Source organism: Botrytis deweyae, assembly GCF_014898535.1.
Source record: "Botrytis deweyae strain B1 chromosome Unknown BDEW_008, whole genome shotgun sequence".
In the NCBI taxonomy this organism is placed as follows: domain Eukaryota; kingdom Fungi; phylum Ascomycota; class Leotiomycetes; order Helotiales; family Sclerotiniaceae; genus Botrytis; species Botrytis deweyae.
This window is the reverse complement of record NW_024066215.1, coordinates 717,544-736,882: the sequence shown is the minus strand read 5'-3', so window position 1 is coordinate 736,882 and position 19,339 is coordinate 717,544. Positions and strand designations below refer to the sequence as shown.

The 19,339-nt window shown below is 42.6% G+C and overlaps 8 protein-coding genes across 8 annotated transcripts; 5 read left to right on the top strand and 3 right to left on the bottom strand.

Moving 5' to 3' along the window:
* Nucleotides 1-220: 220 nt before the first annotated feature.
* On the top strand, nucleotides 221-1,849 carry EAE98_004416 (uncharacterized protein; the record flags this gene model as incomplete). The annotated part of the gene is made up of 2 exons (XM_038952036.1): nucleotides 221-345; nucleotides 400-1,849. The coding sequence occupies 2 exons, from the start codon at nucleotides 221-223 to the stop codon at nucleotides 1,847-1,849; spliced, it is 1,575 nt and encodes a 524-aa protein (XP_038811572.1).
* A 2,041-nt stretch (nucleotides 1,850-3,890) lies between these two features.
* EAE98_004415 (uncharacterized protein) lies at nucleotides 3,891-6,357 on the top strand (the record flags this gene model as incomplete). The annotated part of the gene is made up of 10 exons (XM_038952035.1): nucleotides 3,891-3,954; nucleotides 4,061-4,216; nucleotides 4,324-4,491; nucleotides 4,584-4,748; nucleotides 4,846-5,007; nucleotides 5,106-5,273; nucleotides 5,381-5,530; nucleotides 5,650-5,817; nucleotides 5,930-6,079; nucleotides 6,179-6,357. 10 exons carry the CDS (start codon nucleotides 3,891-3,893, stop codon nucleotides 6,355-6,357), a joined length of 1,530 nt encoding a protein of 509 aa, XP_038811571.1.
* Nucleotides 6,358-6,423: 66 nt separating this feature from the next.
* EAE98_004414 (uncharacterized protein) lies at nucleotides 6,424-6,624 on the top strand (the record flags this gene model as incomplete). Its single annotated transcript, XM_038952034.1, has 1 exon — nucleotides 6,424-6,624. One exon carries the CDS (start codon nucleotides 6,424-6,426, stop codon nucleotides 6,622-6,624), a length of 201 nt encoding a protein of 66 aa, XP_038811570.1.
* A 320-nt stretch (nucleotides 6,625-6,944) lies between these two features.
* Nucleotides 6,945-7,802, top strand: EAE98_004413 (uncharacterized protein; the record flags this gene model as incomplete). The annotated part of the gene is made up of 3 exons (XM_038952033.1): nucleotides 6,945-7,026; nucleotides 7,159-7,219; nucleotides 7,277-7,802. The coding sequence occupies 3 exons, from the start codon at nucleotides 6,945-6,947 to the stop codon at nucleotides 7,800-7,802; spliced, it is 669 nt and encodes a 222-aa protein (XP_038811569.1).
* A 1,611-nt stretch (nucleotides 7,803-9,413) lies between these two features.
* On the bottom strand, nucleotides 9,414-11,405 carry EAE98_004412 (uncharacterized protein; the record flags this gene model as incomplete). Its single annotated transcript, XM_038952032.1, has 1 exon — nucleotides 9,414-11,405. One exon carries the CDS (start codon nucleotides 11,403-11,405, stop codon nucleotides 9,414-9,416), a length of 1,992 nt encoding a protein of 663 aa, XP_038811568.1.
* A 917-nt stretch (nucleotides 11,406-12,322) lies between these two features.
* On the bottom strand, nucleotides 12,323-13,555 carry EAE98_004411 (uncharacterized protein; the record flags this gene model as incomplete). The annotated part of the gene is made up of 1 exon (XM_038952031.1): nucleotides 12,323-13,555. The coding sequence occupies one exon, from the start codon at nucleotides 13,553-13,555 to the stop codon at nucleotides 12,323-12,325; it is 1,233 nt and encodes a 410-aa protein (XP_038811567.1).
* Nucleotides 13,556-14,368: 813 nt separating this feature from the next.
* EAE98_004410 (uncharacterized protein) lies at nucleotides 14,369-15,796 on the top strand. The gene is made up of 3 exons (XM_038952030.1): nucleotides 14,369-14,696; nucleotides 14,821-15,271; nucleotides 15,332-15,796. The coding sequence occupies exons 1-3, from the start codon at nucleotides 14,622-14,624 to the stop codon at nucleotides 15,544-15,546; spliced, it is 741 nt and encodes a 246-aa protein (XP_038811566.1). The 5' UTR covers nucleotides 14,369-14,621; the 3' UTR covers nucleotides 15,547-15,796.
* Nucleotides 15,797-16,050: 254 nt separating this feature from the next.
* EAE98_004409 (uncharacterized protein) lies at nucleotides 16,051-19,295 on the bottom strand (the record flags this gene model as incomplete). The annotated part of the gene is made up of 3 exons (XM_038952029.1): nucleotides 16,051-16,521; nucleotides 16,582-18,992; nucleotides 19,049-19,295. 3 exons carry the CDS (start codon nucleotides 19,293-19,295, stop codon nucleotides 16,051-16,053), a joined length of 3,129 nt encoding a protein of 1,042 aa, XP_038811565.1.
* Nucleotides 19,296-19,339: the final 44 nt, after the last annotated feature.

Below are 19,339 nucleotides of genomic sequence, written 5' to 3'. Positions count from 1 at the left end.
AATGGGAGTTCGGTTTTATCTCCCGGCTTGGATGACCCACCAGCTCCTTCAGCGTTCAATATATTCCGACAAGGGTAAAGATCAGCTGTATACTCGGTTGTGACGGACAAAAGAGCCATTTTGTCATGTTACATTTGAGCACATAGCCCTGCCAGAATCTTGGTGTTCTACAGCTGCATTAGTAGTCATCTCGACATTTTCTTCCAACACCGTCCGGAAAATGTTCTTAGTTATAACACCTCCACCGCAGCTAAAACGAGATCTTAGTACAGGAGAAGAAACGTCGATACCGCTACGAAAGCGAAGAGGATTGCCGAAAGTTCACTCGGGTTGTACAACATGCAAGTCTGCCTCCCTGACTAGCCTAATTATTTTGTCCCTATGGCTAACAAGCACCAGAACTCGACGGATTAAATGCGATGAAGGAAAGCCAGAGTGTAGTCGCTGTAAAATATTTTATAAAGGCACTTCTCAAGAGTGTGGCTATTTAACACGTGAAATTCCAAAATCTAGAGTCGCAACCAGGAGAACAATCCTACCGAAGGAGGTCGCGAATAATATTGGGCAATCACTCTTCAGTCATGGTCCAATAAAGAGCATTTCCGATATCAAATTCGAAAGTCCAAGACACTTCCAATATTTTCGGTTCTTCTGTAGCGATGTTACGATCCAAGTCTTTGGCGGATTTTATTCTGAACTATGGAGCAGTGTTATCCTTCAAGCATGTCATCAGGAACCATGTATTCTCCAGGCTGTTTGTGCAATTGGGGCTCTCAGTAGGGTCATGAAAGCACGCAAGCAGGGTCAGCTTATGGCGATGAATGATGATTATAGATTTGCCATACAGGAATATGGCAAAGCTCTTGGTGGAATCAAAAAGCTCAAACCTATCCGAATGACTTTACTTGCCACATTACTTATATTCTCCTTTGAGAACTTTCACGGAAATCGAATGGCGGCGATAACTCAGATTCAAAGCGCTGCAAGTTTACTTCAAGCATGGATGAAAGACCGCGAAAAGCGACAGGTAGCGGATCCAACATTATCACCAGCCCCAAATATCATTGAAGACGTCATTTTTGCCACGTTTCATAGCACGCATATTGGATTGGTTTCCGCCATCGATCCCACGATAGCACAAGCACAAGATATCATACATGGAACTCAAATGTATATTCCCAGCCTGATTCCAACGCGGTTTACAAGCATCGATGATGCGGGTGCAAATTTCACGTCAATTTGCAGGCAGGTCATCAGCTTTCTCATGAGCACAGTAACACTTATTCGAGGAGGAGAAGAGCCCACGGAAGAAGAAATATCAGATTCGGCGATATGGAATCATCGAATGCTCGATTGGTCTCCAGCAGCGGTTGAATTCAAGGAGATCTTAGACAAACTCGATCAATGGCAGATTGCTTTTGAGCCATTGGCCATGCGTGCCAGAGAAGAAGATGCCGACATTATGAGTATTCGTATGTTACGAGCGCACTGGTTAACAACACGTAATAGCTTTCATTCGGCTTTCTTTCCACAAACCCCAGCTCATTTCTATCAGTCCAGCTTTGAAGAGGTCGTGGAAATTTGCAAAATAGTCGCTGCCCACCCAAGTTTTGAAAAGGGATTTGTATTTCATGCTGGGATTATACCATCGCTTATGGCAGCGGCGATGTTCGGGGTTATTTCTACCCGGAAAAAGGCCATAAAAGTGCTTCTAGATATTGTACCTAGGAGAGAAGGTAATTGGGATGCTGCAATTTGTGCCAGAAATGCTATTGCTGCTCTGAGGATGGAATTTGAGAAATCGAAGCAGACCACTCAGGAAACGAATAAAGTCTTTGAAGATGTGTAGAATACAATGTCAGGATACCTATGCTAAGACATTAAAATTATTGGGTCCATCCTATCGTATCATACCCCAAAAGAGGATACATCCGGCATCAAGATGATAGGTATGTTGGCAGAATTGATAAGACCGAGGATCCCTCTTCCAGGGGAAGATCGGAAGACATCCCGTTTCTTTGGTTTTTGCACACCTTTGGATCAGCAGCACGTTGGGCCATTTGAAGCCGAGGGAATTTGGGTTTATGCACACATTATCTGCTCGCGCAACGGAAAGGGGCTTTTAGAGACTAATGTCGTGGATTCATTATTGCAGGCAATATGCAGCGAGTGTTTGTTGTTTTTCAAGCAGCGAGTTCGAAGTACATCCACTGAATACTGCTTCAGCATTTTACTTGCAAACAACTGGACACTAGTCATTGTTCAATTGGATCAGCTTGCGAATATTAATTTGTTATTCTTCTTCTTCCTTTTTAATTCTTGAAATTGTTCTATCTATTTCCAATCTTTTCTCGCCATTTTCCCAATTCTGTTATGGTTATTTGAAGTGTAGTAGATATCTAATAGTATTCAAAATGATGTATCAGATCACCTTGGAATATTGAGATCTTTTTCTGGATCATTGATTTAGAATCTTTCCAATATATTACCATAATTGCCTGATAGCTGAATCTATTTCTTTTGTTTGTTTTTTGAAATACAAATGATTAGGCAGGAGACTCCTCATGTACCTAATCAAAAACGAAAAAAAAAGTGTCAAGTCGCACAAGATGATGCTGGTATCCGATAGCAACCAACAAAAAAAGCAAAACCAATATACACCAAGTTTCATGGACAAGTTCTCGCAGGCAGCATACCCACATACCCACATGTCTACATCAAGAATCTATCGGGTTTCAGTCCGTGCGAGTACCCCGCTATTGTTGCGGGAGAAACGTTCAATTGTGAATATCTTGAGAAGAAAATCTGGAGAATTCAATGTATTTGAAGTATCTTTGGGATAGGGAAGAATAGAGAACAATTACAACCATTATCTTCGATTAGTCGAACTGGTTCAGAAATGAAGGGTCTGCTGTATAGAATAGATTGGAACTTGGCTCAATCAAAAATATTTATTCCTCACTGTGTTATGACCGGTATAAGATAAGGGCTTGACATTGAATTAATCGAATCTATTCAGACTTTGAACAATAGACAACATCAGGCTTGCAGGATTTCTAGATTACTGAAACCTGATTTCCCTATTGGCGCTCTTTCCTCCCGCTTCTTTTGGCTGCTCAGAATTCACTTATTTAAAGTCCCAAATCTCGACCCATTTTCGCACATCTTTCTTCTCCCCCACAACCTCAACAACCTTTTACAACCTCCATTAACTTCAACAATACTTTGATCAATCATCTATTTTCATCTATCGCATAGCATTCTTGACTACTGTGAGTACTTTTCCTATTCCCATTATCACTTTCTTGAATAGAAATGATCCTGGTCTATGAGTTATTGATACTGATTTGGATTTCTAGATCGTCGTCGTCGATATCGCACAAGGCGCACTCTACATAGCAACCACACATAACAACAAAACACCCAACCAAGTATGTTATTATTCTCTTCCTACAATAACTTTTTATACTCGACCATTCCCATCCATCAATACTCTGTTCTTGTCAATCTTGACGAATACATTTTCCTTACAATTGTCGCCAAGTGCGCTGTTTGAGTCTCTCGATCTTGTTCACCTTTACTTGAGCATAATGAGAATTCACTGTTGATCACGCACTATCGATAATTCTTATCGTCGTTGCCTTTTCTCTCTCATCTCCTCTCCCACTTCCTCTTTCTTTTCCAATCATACTTTTCCACCTCCTACTCTTGTACCTTGTACGTGCTTTTGTTACCGTGACTTACCAGTCTATTCGACTATTCAAACTCAAATAACCATACTGATACATTTATCTGCAGACCTTCCAATACCGCAATCATGCCAAATTGGAAAAGCTATGAAGCAACCGGTTTGTCCAAACGATCACCTTTCTTACATCTATACTCACACGATGTTAGTTCGCCTCCTCAGCGCCATTGTGGCTGCACACCCAACTCTCAAACTCGATTACGCTGGTTAGTAAACAATTTCATTAAGAATTCTCCCTCTTCAGTTTTGGCCTTCACAAGTTCAATAATTCTCCATCTTCTTTCTTTTGTCTTTGATCCCTGATTTTACCAGCAATATCCAAATACTACGGAGATGAGTCAAATTATCATCAGATTTGGCGTGGTATGAATGGCATAAAGCGTAATGCCGAGAGCCTCCGAAAAGCAGTCGATGCAGGTCTCAATGCCTCTACCGTCAATCTCGAGAACGATTTTAGCGTTAAGAAAGGTATCATTCATCATGGAGCATAAGTTATTGTTCATCACTCTTTTCTTCATGCACAATGAAAATTTTCACGGATAATTCTGCTCGTTCGTGTATTGATTTTCATACAGCAATCAGCATTCGCTTTGGTGGAGATTGCACTGCCTCTGCACTTGACAACAGATTTAGGCGTTTGAAGTCTGATGCTAAACTGATCAACGCTGCCGTTGCCAGAGGAGAAGATCCTATCCTCATGAATGTTGGCGATACAAATGGAGAGGTTGCCTGCAAGGGAAAGGGTGGGAATGAGTTGATGTTTTTTTCGTCTTTCAAGTTCCATATCACAAGAGCACAGATTTGTCCCTTTTTGCCTACACTAATGCTGTATTAGCGATTTCCGTGCTTATGGGATCAGCAACTCCAGCTAGTCACATCCAATCGCAGCTTCGAGAAACCATCAAACCTCTTGGTGAACGCTTGATTGCCATGCGTGATGTCGGCGAGGACTGCAAAGATGTCGATTTGACAGACTTGGGTACTCGCCGATATAAGGCTGGTCAGGAAGTTCTGTCTATGTTTTCGAGACTGCTCTCACATCTTCACACAGCACCCATCACCTTTCCTTGCTTTTGAAATCCACTGATATCCCTTAGAGATTGCTGCAAAGATGGGATCAGATGTTACTCCTATTAGTGTTAAAGCACAGTTCAGTCGAAGCTTCAGAGTTTTGGGTGCTCGTCAAAATGCTTTATTTGCTGTTGGCAAAGACCCCAAGGATGCCAGTTTGGACAAATTGGGTAGTCAACAGAAGTCTGGTGATATTTTCATTCTTAGGAAAAGCTCTGTTCATATTTTGTGGAACATTACCGTATCTTCTCAACACACCAATCACACTTTCTTTATGTTTGCACAGAAGTGATTTTAAGTCCAGAGGTTGCCAAGTACATGGGCTCGGATGTCACTCCCATAGCTATCAAGATCAAGTTTAATGCAACCATCAGAGCTCTTTCCCGTCGTCAAATAGCTTTGTTTGATGCCGGTAAAGATCCTTTGGATGTCTCGTTGAGCAACCCGAAAGGTGGTCAGAAGTTCTGTCAACAATTTGCTCCTGGCTTTTGTGATCATGTTTCGCTGCATTGACTTTTTGATTTTCGTTCTGTTTGAGCACCACTGATATCACGTCATTAGAGACTGCTAGGATTATGGGATCAGACACTACTCCTTCATCTCTCCAGAATCACTTTCGTCGGACTGTCAAAGTTCTTTGCAAACGTCAGATGTCGATGCTAGCAGCAGGTCAAGATTCTATGGAAGTCAGCCTTGATGGTCTAGGAGGTGGTCAGAAACTCTGTGATCTATTCTACAGTTTTTATGAACAATTTTATCACAGCACAGCACAACACAACACATACATCCTTTCAATCGCATTTGGCCAGCACTGATACCTTGAATATTAGAGATCGTTGCAATTATGGGATCAGATGTTACCGTTGATGCTATTAAGCAACAGATTGGCAAGCGTATCAAGGTTCTTGGCAGTCGCCAAACCAAGATGCGAGCAGCTGGTCAAGATCCCAAGAGGGTTGATCTGGAAGGTTTAATGCCTGCCAAGAAGGAACAAGGTGGTCAGGAATTCTGTCTATCTTGATTCTTCGTGTTTTTTCTTCTATTATTATCAAACATCACCTAGCTCTATGCAATAACTATTACATGATGCCCATGGCTGATCAATTGCAGAAATGGACAAATTCATGGGAGATTCCACTATGAACGGTCTTCGATTTCAATTCGATACTCGTTACAAGGTCATCGCCAAACGTCAGAAAGCCATGTTTGCTGCAGGCGAAAATCCTTCAACGGTTGATATTGTCACTGGCGGCAAGACTGGTTAGAAGTTCTACCATGTTTAATTGACAGTTTTCGATCTATTTCATCTTACACCTTTACACACATATTTATTTCAAGCACATATTAACTTTCTCCCAGAAGTTCAAAAGTGTTTTGGTTCAGATGCTACTGCTGGTGGAATCAAATTCCAATTTGCAACCACCATCAAGAAGCATGTCGACCAGATTCGCAGTGCGAGAGCTGCTGGCAAAGACTGCAAAGATATCACATTCAATTCCAATGGTCTCTTGATTTACACATTTCATTGCGGGCATTAAATACATGCACATTTCCCTAGCACTCCACACCCGTTTTGTTCTCAATATTAATGTTGGTTAACAGAAATGGCGAAGCACTTCGGTTCGGACACAGACGTCAGCTCAATTAAATGGCAATTTCGCGGCATCAGAGCTGGTGCTAAGATCCAAAAAGATGCAGTGCTCAACGGAAAAGATCCCAAGGACTTTGACGTAGCTCTGAATCCTGATCCTAGAAAACGCGGCAATAAGGGCGAGTGTTCTTTGAAAGCGATATTGTTTCGTTAATATTTCCTTTAATTTATGTTCCGTTACACAACAACATGAAGAACACATCATTAATCTCTCCAACCATCTAGAAATTAGCAATATGTTCGGCAAGGACTCCACCAAAGGCGGAATTGAATTTCAATTTCGAGCTTTAAAAGCCAATGCACATCGCCAGCGCGAAGCTTTCAAGGCTGGAATTGATCCACAAACCCTCAATATTGGTGCTAACAAATGCGAGAATTTCCCCGTTACCTCATCCTCAATTTCATTTCGTCACTAGCACATACCTTTCTTTAGTTTTGAGAAACTCAGATCAGATATTAATGTACATCATAGCAATGGCAAAGTGGTTGGATGATGGCACCACCGTATCTTCTCTGGAGCATCGATTTCGACCCATCAAAGCTGCTGCTAAGAATGGTTCTTGCTATTCCTAACTCCCTCCATCCTCGTGTTGATTTTACACACCCACGCCTTCATATTTCATTTTGTCATCGACTGTTCATCACTACCACTCATCTATTGGAGGAATATCTCACTAACATCTTTCAGCCACCGCCGAGAAATTTGGTGATGGTGTTACAGGTAAGGCTATATCCACTCGCTTCGAAAGGTATGTATCCGCTCTGTTCCCTTCATTCAAAAATAGAAGAACTAACATAAACAACAGAATGCGCAAAGAACCCGCTTGGGATCTCAACTCTCCACTCGGTACTAATGATTCCCTAGGTACGACCCCCAAGAAGGCTCGTGCTCCTCGCTCAGCCAAGAAATCCACCAAGAAAGCCGCTGCATCCAGCAACGAGGAGGGCGATGATGATAGTGACATGGAGATTGCTACGCCATCCAAGAAGGGCTCTCCAGTCAAGAAGGAAACAATCAACAAAGTCAAGGGCGGCCGCGTCGAAAAGAAGCCGGCAACACCCAGCCGAGCTGCAAAGACTAACATCAAGAGCTATGTTGATTCCGATGACGAGGGCGACGACGATCTGATCATCAAGGATGAGGATATTGGTGCTTATGATTTTGGTCGCGCTGCGGATGGTGATGAGGATATGCTTGGTGGTGGTGGATTTGGGGGTGGAAACGGTCATAGTTATGGTCACGGTCACGGTCTCGATCTTCGTCTTGCTCATGGAAACGGAGGTGATGAAGTTGAGGAGGATGAAGATGTTTTCTACGACGATGAGTCTTAGATTTTCGCAATTGGGGAGCGACCTTCTGCGTGGGATGGAGTATCTAATGCCGCGATGACGACACAGCGATCACAGAGTCAAACTACGATATTCGGGATCCTGGATACTCTACTTTCGTTGCTAAGATATCCACAACAACCCTCTTCATCGTCTCAACTCTACGCCCATTTTCGACATTTTCGTTTCCTCGCTTTTTTTTCACGCAAATACTTTACGATTACATTTCGGAGGACCTCATCTAATTATGCTTTCGACTTGCGACTTTCGACTTTCGATTTACAATTTTTTCTTCCACAGTTCACTTCATGAACTCGATTCCTTCCTCGCCTCCTTCGCTATTCAATCAATTCGCATCGCAGAAATTTCCCTCCTCTTTTTCACCAAGATATCGAAATTTTGCTCTAGTCATCTCATCTCATCCAACTCATCCAATTCATCATCCTCTCCTTCTCCGACACCCACAACAAACAACAAGTCGATGAGCTCTCTCTCAAAAGAGAAAAATCAAATGTTGTTATGATAGCATGCTTGCCAACACTCCCGCAATCCAGCATTCTCAGACTCGGTTTTGATTTCTCGCGTGGGGGGTGTGATATATTGCGATACATTGCGATGGTTACGATAGGATGGGATAGGATGGACACAACTGGTTGCGAGTTCTCTATCTATTTCGATTCGATTCGATCCGATCCGATTCAATTCGATTTTCATTTCATTTCATTTCATTTCCTTGGTTCGCTTCAGATGGTTCATATTTCTTCCTTGCTTCATTCATTCATTCATTCAGTCCGGTCTGGATAGTCGGTTAGTCAGTTATTCAGTTAGTCGTTTCACCAATCATTCGATCACTCATTCATTTACTTCAGAATGATGATGATAATGATAATGATGATAATGATGATGATTATGGTGGTGGTTTATTTCAAATTTCAAATTTCAAATTTTCCAATTTTTCAAGGAAGGATATCATGGTTTCATTCACTTCATTCCATTTATTCATTCCCAATTCTCACAATCTCAGATTCTCAGGAAAGATGATTTTGAGCGGTAGATGGATAATAGCTAGCCAAACACTTGACGGACGAATCATTTCATTTCTTCCGAATCGGGAATTACGAATATTAATTATGGTTACCTAATGACAGTCAGTAATTACAGAATGAATAAAAAGTTTTGCGAGTTTTTGTTACTTTCGAGTTTTAGATCTCGGGGTTTTGGGTGTGAGGTGTGTGTTGAATCGTATATAAATGTGATAAATGTGATTGTGTGACATGAGTGAGAATTCTCTCTTAAAAATATTCGAAAAAATAGAAGAAAATAGTTTTCCAATAAACTCCAAGTCAATAATAATGAAGCAAGAAAAAGACAATTAGAAGTTCTGAGAAAAACCAATAAACTTTCAAATCTTCTAAATTCACATAATCAAGAAATCCAATTAGAGTCAATCAATCCTATAATTCTCCTATACGCCCAACACCTATAACTAATCCCTCCCACCAATCATGCAGCCGACGATTTCATTCAAAACCTCAAGATGCATCCAAATACAAAGCAGCCATCGCATTCAATATCCATCCTGATCCGATTTCCCATCTCAAGCCACCATCCCTTCTAATTCAAAAGGACATCCCACAATCCCTCTCCCTCCACATAAGCATGATGAATAACATTAACCAACCAAACATCCTCCTTGATTCCATCAATAATCTTCCTCGTTTGACTATCCTTCCCATAAACTCTTGCCCACTCTCCCCAAATGCCAAACGCTTCTTCCGCCCATGCCCTAAAACTAACCTCCTCAATAATCGTTGGTGTAATGATTTCTTTGCCAGGGAATGCACCCCATGTTACTGCATTTGTGCTTCCGACTGCTTCATCACTGGATATGAAATCTCCTTTGGCATTTGAGGCGTAGAAAGAGACTGTGTCCCGCAGTTCAGGGGATGTGAGTTTAGCATGTAGGGTTTTCCAATCAGCTGTTGGAAGGAAGAGTTCTACGAATGCCTTTTGGAATACGAATCCATTCTTAGGTCCCCATCCAAAAATTGAGTCTGAGGATTTGAGTCCGTTGACTGCAGGTTGGGAGGCTACCGTCCACCAACCCTTCTTATTGAGACTGAGGAGCTGCTTTTTGATAGAGTTGGTTTCTTCATTGAGACCTTCCTCACTCCAAGGAATGGCGGTGAGTTGACCTTCTAGATGACGAATGAAGATGTCCGTGATATCAGCTCTGGAACTTGGATGGCCCCAAAGTTTGATAGCTTGGTTAATGGACATGTGAAGTGAAACACCGTATCCATCAATCTCTCCATAAGCAGGAGAACGAGCATCACCCCAACGACCGTTAGGAAAGTCATCCCATGTGGCCTCTCGACCAAGACTACCTTCTCCTTCACTAATTGCAAGAGTATTGGCTCGCGAGTTGACAGCTTCAGCTGGAATACCAGCTTCTTGTGCTGTGGCTTCAAAGCTAGGATTGGAGGTTTGAGGTGCAGTAATTATAATGCGATTGTAAGGATCAGATCCAACAGATGATCGACGTCTGGAGCTACGTTTGTGAGAACCACTATGGATAGACATTAAATCTGCAATGTCTGGAATGGTAGGAACAAATTCTGGTTCCAAAGCGGCGACGGTTTCAGCGTCTGGAATAAGTTCTGTTCGTTCCAGAATAAAAGATACCGCCTTCTCCAAATTGAGGGTGTAGAAATGGAAACCTCTGGGACCCGAGTACTGAGATTTTGTGCCCTTCAAATGTTCGACCATTTCGCTCAAAATATCCACTCCGACCTTTTTAACCATCTCATCATCCCCGCGAACCGCATCCAATCTTGTTATAATAGTTGAGGGTAGTTTCGCGTGGCTAAGTTTCGTAGTTCGCTTGATCATTTGATAACTTTGAATTGGCATCATGCCAGGTATAATAGGAATATCCTTAAATGCGCCACTTGGATGATCTCGTAGCTTTTGTTCAAATCCGTCGTATGCGTCGACATCGAAAAATAATTGTGTCATGATAAAATCCGCGCCCGCTTGAACCTTCTCCACCAGGTATGGCAGATCATGTTCAAGGCTTTGACCCTCTGGATGTCCTTCATCCGCATGTCCTTCTGGGTATGCCGCCACTCCAACACAAAAGTAGTCGCCGTATTGTTTTCTAATATATCGTACCAAATCGATTGCCCACTCAAACTCCCAATCCATAGCAGGCGTATCACCATTCTTCTCGTCAATGGCACGGTATTCCTCACTCCTTGGGGGATCGCCCCTCAAAGCCAATATGTTTCTAATTCCCAATGCCTTTGCATCTTCCAATGCTTGATCCACCAATGCTCGGCTCATGTTTGTGCAAGTCAAATGTAGACACGTTGTGAGGCCCAAATCCCTTTGACATAACTCTGCGAGTTCTAAAGACTTGGTCGCCGTAGATCCGCCAGCACCCCATGTAACGGTGACAAACAAAGGCCTCAATGCTCGAGACATTCTGTCAAGACGAGCACGTAGATTCGAAGAACCCATTGAGGTCTTTGGTGGAAAGAATTCGAGGGAGAAGTAATTGGTGTCTGGGGGCAAAGCCGCGATCTTTTCTGTGATTTTCTCCATTTTGTTGTGATTCCTATTACGCAGATGCTCTATCAAATGCGATTATTCGAATTTGTCGTTGAATTGATGAGGTTATCTCTTGTTGTATTGTATATTTGAAATTGTTCGTTGGTTTTATATCAATGTAGGTACGGTAAGGCTGGCTGATTTGATGAATGGCGGGGCTACTATTTTTTCTTTCGGTGGGATGTGATGAGGGCGATCAAATGACACGAAATACGGCACTAAAACCTGATACAATTGGTGATTTCGATGCACTGCAAGCCAACGAATAAGAGTGAACTTAAAACATTCTTGCAGAATTACTTTGAAATATATCTTCATTCTAGATTTAATACCAAATAATCTTCCATGTCAGGTCACAGAAAACGTCATTTGTTTATACAATTGCTTCAATATGTTGTGCCGTCGTAAATATGTACTCTGCAAGACATGCAGCTTACAGGTTACAGATAAGCCGTGATTGTAGTTGATCAAAGGATTCGTCAAAGAATTCTTCAAGGTCACGCTAAGATGGCGGTACCTTTCCTTGTATAATAATATTGAGCGTTGATCGATGTTTTGTTGTCGAGGATTCGATGAATTGTTATAACAGGAAGTGTCGCAAACATTCTGTCAGGCTAGCCAGTATTTAATATTATATAATTTCATACTGCATCAAAGTGCTAGCAACTTGTAACAGCAGACTTGTGGAATTATTCTATCTATCTATAAAAGTCAGACGTATTGTACAATTGTAACCCGGGTACTACCATACTTTACAGCCTTTTGCAGATGGACCTACATCCAGATCCTAACTCTACCCAAGTCCCTTAACAAATCTTATTCTCTTAATCCATTGACACCCAAAGAGATGCCTTTGTGAATCCATTCCCGAATCCTCTTGCCAAGTACTCCTCTTAACCCATATCTTCCTATTACCTACGAGCAGCAACTTGCAAGTCCCCCAAAACTCTCTCTACAATATCCCTCTTCGGAAAATAATCCATGTTGAAATAATCCATCCAAACTTTGCGGCAAGACCATGTTTGGAAAAATGAATTTGTTACCCAAGTTGGATATATAATAGATGGCAGTGGTGGCGGGCGGTTAGGATCAGGAGGTATAATCGCAGTCGAAGTATAACCCCAGTATTCATAAGTGGTATACCTAGTCTTGCGTGGATTGCGGCTGACGGTTTTGATCTTCCCCGACAAGGTGAAATCATCTGGTGGAGGAACGCACTCGGGTCGTGGAACGGTGATGTACGGATCTTCTTTTCTCTTGGCGAGCCAACGACCAGCTGGTAGGTCTTCAGGCTCTGGAAGCTGTTTGGTTGGTGCGTGGATAACTTCGTTTTCGATTGGAGATTTTGGAGATAAATCTTCTAAATTCGAAGCACGCGTAATAGTCATAAGAGTTGTCGATTTTATGACGCTTCCAATTTGTGGTGTAATCTGCGCCTGGAGATGGTCGCTAGTTTGTGATGCAGTCTCAGTCGGTTTTTGGAGACCACTACCACTCTCTTCTGCAGTCGGCTGTCCGAAAATATCGCGAATGGGCGATGCAGTAACTGCGCCTTTTAGAATTGTTGCTGCGGAGGTAGGAGTCGCAAGTGCCAATGGACCTTTTGGACACGAATCTTTGATACATCGGTAGGTACCTTCGCGGGTTGTAGATGCATTCTTAAGGACATGGATTGACACAACAAATTCATGGCCTTCGTCATTGAAGGTGGCCATCAATCGACGAATAGCAACTTCTTCATTGGTGCAGCGTTGCATAAGAGCCCAATCTTCTCCAGTGTTCATAGTATTGACACTTCCACACTGCAAAACGATCTCTTGTTCATTGATTCTTACCCAATCAGCCTCATCATATTCCTCGAGATCATGTACTGGTACGAGTTTGAGGTCCTTAGGGTCGATATAATGTGGCTCTTGTCTACCAAGTTGAAAATTTATTGTGGCGTCATCGTTGATGCCGATTCTTCCATGAAGATTGCTCAAAAGGTGAGTTATGGTTTGATAATGAACAAAAAGCATTTGATTCTCTTCAGAAAATTCGATTGAAGCTTGATTGGAAGGAAATGCATCATGGGAAGCAACTGCATGACTTGGGCCCACGAGGACTGCAAGGCCAGTCGCACAGATGAGGGTTGATAACAACATCTCGGAGTTTGACTGTCTGGTGTGTGCGCGTAAGAGTTTGTGTATGAAAAGAAAGAAGAGTTGAGCATGTACGTAGACAAGACTTTATATATGTATATTTTGCTTTGGGGGGGGGGGGGGGGGGGGGGAAGGATCAAACACTTGTCATAACGTCACCGTCCTTAAATTTTAGCCATACTTCCAGTGAACTATCTACTATTGAAAACTAAGATGGATGTAGCTTCATAATTAGAAGAGTGGTCACGAGATCAATTCTGTTATTCTCCTATCAAAACTCTTATAGTAGGATACTAGCATGGGACGATCTTGCTTAAAATATCGATATCTATCAAACTATGAAGTGAATAACTCTTAAAAGTCTTTGGAAAGCTAAAGAATAGTGAAAAGGGAAAGAAATAGAGAAGTGATGGCCAACTAAGACTTTAGCTCAACGTTTGACGTGACTCCAGAGCTCTCTAGCTCTCTCCTAGCAAATTCTCGGCGCAAAATAGGTAAATTGATCATCACTTGATGATTCTGGTATGTGTTCATTAATGAAACAGCTAAAGGATCTAGAATGTCAGAATAGCAAAGAGATAGGACAGAATCAGAGTATTTTTAGTTTTGGATAATGCTCAATATCGTTTGTACTCATGCAAATGATGAAGATGAAAATACATGAATCAATGAAATCGTAGGTATGTCTAGCTATCTACCTAGTCTCTGAAAGGATTAGCGAAAGCTGTCATATCTGCGATGACTAATACAAATTCCTTATCTTTCTTTATCAGTGAGTAACACACCGAGAGACCTCTCTAATCGTCGGCGCGTAGATATTACCCCTCCATACAAAGAATGATTGCATAAAGTATAACTTCGTTAACATGAGGCAGCTGAGTTAAGTTTTTTCTATAAGTTTGGTAGGATATTGAAAGATTTTTTTGGTTCCTCTTGTCATTCTTTCCATCGTCGCATCTCTGTCACTTATCTTCGTCTTGACATCTCCACATTCACTCTACTGGGAAGTCAGTTGATAGGCAATATCAAGAGGAGGCTTACCATTTCTACATACACAAGTTTGATATCAATGGCAGCAGGAAACACAGATATGACAGAGCCAACCCTCCCCGAAACTTACAATGCATTCTTCTACGGCACTCTCGTGAGTCTCTCCTCTTTCTCTCTCTCTGATTCTTACACTCGCTATTTGGTCTCCGCCTTCAACTCTTCCTCTACCTTTTCCACCCTCTGTTCTTCTACTATCACTAACTCTTTATCTCAATTAGATGGCCCCCGAAGTTCTCTACCGCGTGATCTACGGTGCCTCCAATCATCCTTCTACTTCTCTAACCATCACTCCCGCCCTTCTCCATGACTACTGTCGACACCGTGTTAGATTCGCTGACTATCCGGCCATAATCTCCGAACCAGGTCATACTGTCCGTGGTACCTATGTAACCGGTCTTACGCCCTCCAACATGCGCAATCTGGATTACTTTGAAGGATCTCAATATGAGCGAAAAGTAGTCACTGTAAAGATCCTGACTCCAAAGGATAAAGAACATGTACACGGTGTCAATGCAATCATGGCCGAAGCTGTTGAAACAGGAGAAGAGAAAGAAGCCCAAACATATGTCTTTACAGATTTGGATGCATTGGAGAAAGGAGAATGGGATTTCGAATTCTTCAGGAGAGAGAAATTGAGAAATTGGGCGGATGAAAGTGAGGAGTATGCCGGTTTGTGAACACGCTCTCTTTGTCATGAAGGGGAAGATCTCACTAAATTCAGGAATCTAGAAGTTGATGCGAAGGCTGCGAAAAGTAACGAGAGCGAAATTGGGATTCATGATTTCCTTGATCAACCAGATCCTACTGGCGGGCGGGGCATCAAAACGGATATGGGAAAGGAGTTAAAGGAGTTGGCGGATAAAAAGAGAGAGGAAGAATGGATTTTGGAGGAAAAGAAGAGAATTGCAAGAGAGAGGTCGAAGTGCCAATGTACTATCGGATAAATGAGCATTCTTGGTTGGTTTGGGATTTGGGAAAATGCACAAAATTGAATGTTGGTGCATTGGGTGTCTAGCATTTCGTTGTTGGTAGAAGAATTGTGGTTGTGCATAGAAGGTAGCTGGTCACCTTCCCTTTTTTTCAGCACTGAAAATGGAGCACAGGAAGGATAGATTTAGAATTTGCAGGCAAATGATACACATTCATTGCATAATCAAGCACTGGAAAATACCAATTTCTTAGTTATATCCTCCCTATAAAGTTCTTCACTTGTCAACTTTTCATCGCACCTCAATGTCAATAGGCGTATCTTATGTTTTGACAAGTGTCATAAATTTCTTGAAATAGAAGGCTAATTTACTACATCCAGTAACTCCACCTTATTACATGCACCTTCATCTATAAATGCGCCATCGCAATGCCCGAATAAAATAGAAAAGAAATCTATCCCCCGCTACCTTCCCTAATTTCCAAACTCCCCACCCATGTAAACATCACATCATATCAGTTCAAGCAGCCCACTGTCTCATCCACAGCTCCATCCAGCTTCCATTAACCGGCTCCAATTGTCTCAAAGTCTCACTCTTGGCAACTGTCTTCTCCGTCTCTAAATTCGCAAGCGGAGCTCCCTTGCCCAACCCCTCGTAAAATTCCAAGAGTTTGATACCCCGATTCTGAGCGATTTCTCCGCGCTCGGCGGATTTGCGGAGGAGGGCGACCCATTCTTCCCAAGAGACGATCTTGCAGTCTGCGCCGATTTGGGAGGCGAGAATGGGGGAGATGGTGGACCAGGTTATGGAAGTGGGGTTTACGAGGTGGTAGAAGGCGGTTTGGGTGGAAGGGGAAGAGGAAGAGGGTTTGGAGAGATCGGCTAGGTCGAGGATTATGTTAGAGAGGATGTCAACGGGGACCCAGTCGATACGGTTCATGGCTGCGATGGTTGTGGGAACGGCTTTCATGTATTGGGATGTTGAGACGATCTAGGATGTTTTGTTAGGATTCTGCTTCTTTGTCTCTTCAAAGGGGAGATGAAAACTTACAGTAGGGAACCATTCCTGGATATTCCATCTTCCCTTCTCTTTCCTCACAGGTCCAGAGACCTGTCCAACACGAAGTACTTGCGTGCGTACACCACCAACTTTATTAGCTTCCGCCAAAAGCACCTCAGAGATAAGTTTCGAAGAACCATATCCCATAGCCGCTGCATTCCAATCATCGATGATAAGTTCTGGAACAGGCTTTTCCCAATTCTTTCCTTGTGTAACACCGATCGATGAGATGAAGGATAGAATAGCGTTGTTCTTGCTTTGGGCCGCGAAATCAATCAAGTTTCGTACACCTCGGATGTGAGGTTCGAAAGATGCAAGACTTAAGTTAAAGTCTACTTGCCATTGGTTGTGAATGATATGAGTGGTATTGTTCAACAACTCATCATATGATTCCTGGTCGAGTCCGAAACGTGGTTTCGACATGTCTGTCTTGAAGAATGTAACTTTGCTGAAATCAGTGTTGAGACCATGGCTTGAGCTGGCTCCTCTTTGTCTCTCCTCGCCATTGACGGCTCGGTTAAGTGCATAGACTCTGGAGATGTGAGGTAGGGCGACTAAATCGTCGAGCATGTAACTACCCATAGATCCGGTACTTCCTGTCAAGATGACGGAAATCTTAGCATTTGAATCTTGAGCAGCGGTACCAGAAGTCTTGGTTGGCAAGTCTTTGGCGTATTTCTCAAACATTGCTTGTCTCTCATCGAAGTCGGTTTTGGAAGAATCTTCTTGGTTTTCCAATGGATGAGCGAGTTTGAAGACAACTGATGCGAGAGATTTGACGGTTGGGTTTTTGTAGATGGTGCTAGCTTGCAACTTCTCGGTTTCAACGTTATCCTTCTTTAAAGCTGATCGCAATTGTCTCAAAAGAGTGAAAACGAGTAAAGAATCGAATGATCCGCTTGCAAAGACGTCCTCATCGACACTAAGCTCATTAACGCTAGCTATCTTGGCAACCAAATCCTTCAATGTAGAAGTCAATGATTCTAAAGAACTAGTATCGAGACCGCTATCATCACCACCTTCTGTGTTGGCGAAGAGCTCTTCAATTTCCGGTTCGTAAAGTTTGATAGTTGCTGCACGTTGAACAGTACCCTTTCCAGCGCGCAAGAATGGCTTTTCGGGTTTAGCAAACATCACAAAGCCATCTTTGATTTGACCGTGGCTTGGTGAGCCTTTGTTTGCAGCGTCGATGAAAGGTTGAATACGAGAGATCAAGTCCTTTTCATTGTCTTCGGTTACTTCTACCGGGTTGATCAACTCGATAATGACAGCAGGTTGGAAGCGAGCTTGACCAACAACGATTGCTGAGCGGACTAATTCGTGTTCGTTGATGGTTTGTTCCATTGTGACAGGATTCAGCTTCTCGCCGTTTGAGAAGACAATGATATCATCTGCTCTGCCACGATAGAGCCACATGTCCGGCTTTGTGGGGTGTTTCGAATATAAATCATTTGTAGAAATTTCATTGAGTTCGGGGAAAGTATGAAACATTCCTTGTAACTTTTCCAACTTTGGATCTCGGACAACAAGCATTTCATAGAGACCGTCACCTCTCTCTACAAATTTGAGACCATTATTGGCGTGAAATTTGAAATATCTCCAATCCTCTCTTCCTGGCCAAATGAGTGCGAAAAGGCTAGCTTCTGTGCTTCCAATCAGATTGTGAAGAATTGTGATTTTTGTGAGGATGTCTCCAGCTTTTTGTCCAACTGGTCCACCGCCAAAGCAAATGTACTTGATGTTCTTCTTTTGAATCAACTCTAGACTCGAGGAAGAGAATGCCAATTCTTCGACTGTTGATGGAGCAAGCATCAGAGCATCAACGCCAGCATGCTCAACCATGTCGTCCACCAAACTGGGGGTTACTGGAGCTAATGGTGATGCCGACACAATGTGAATGTCGAGGAACAACGCGCTGAAAAGATTTATATAAACACCAGCAGCATGGAAAGCTGGGAAACTTGAAAAGGCCTTAGATCCTCTCCACCAATCCGATTGAAGGGCTTCTCCATTTTCGCATTTCACCAAGCTTTGGGCGTCAAGAACCGCACCTAAAGCGTGTCGAACAACAATAGGCTTAGGAAGACCTGTTGATCCAGATGTGTGCAAGACAAGAGTAGGCTCCTGAGATGCCTCTGCCCATGTTTTGTTGTAGGCATAATGTGGAACTGGTGTTTCGTCGAGGAAGAAGTCGAGTTCTGGACAGTCGAGAACAGTCATAGGATGGACCTTAAGGACTTCACGGATATTACCAGTGCTGTGGCTAGGTAGTAACCAAATGTTACACTCGGCTTGTTTTATGACATTGAGATGTCCTTCGATACTGTTTCTTGGGGAATTGAGGAGGATCTTGTAGCCAGCCTTGACGAGTGCTATGGCAAGGATTTGATATCTCAGATCCCCTTCGAAATAGTTAGCACATAACCTTGAGGTGATCGGATATATATTCTAGATTTACCTGGACCAACATATCCTACGGATGGGAAGTTCTTGCCCTTTCCAAGTAACTTCTCAATCCACCAAGCAGCTCTGTTCACCGCGTTGGCGAGGCGCTTTTGTGATACTTCGACGAAACCATCTACTGCTTTGGTGGTTTTCGCATAAGAATATATAATACGATTAGGATCGCTTCCAGCCTTTTCGTCAACCAAGGTTGGTAGTAAGCGCTGTCCGTAAGCTGGAGTTTCTCTTTGAACAGAGCCCATGTTTATGTGATAATGTATAATAAGTCAAGTAGTAAATAGGAAGA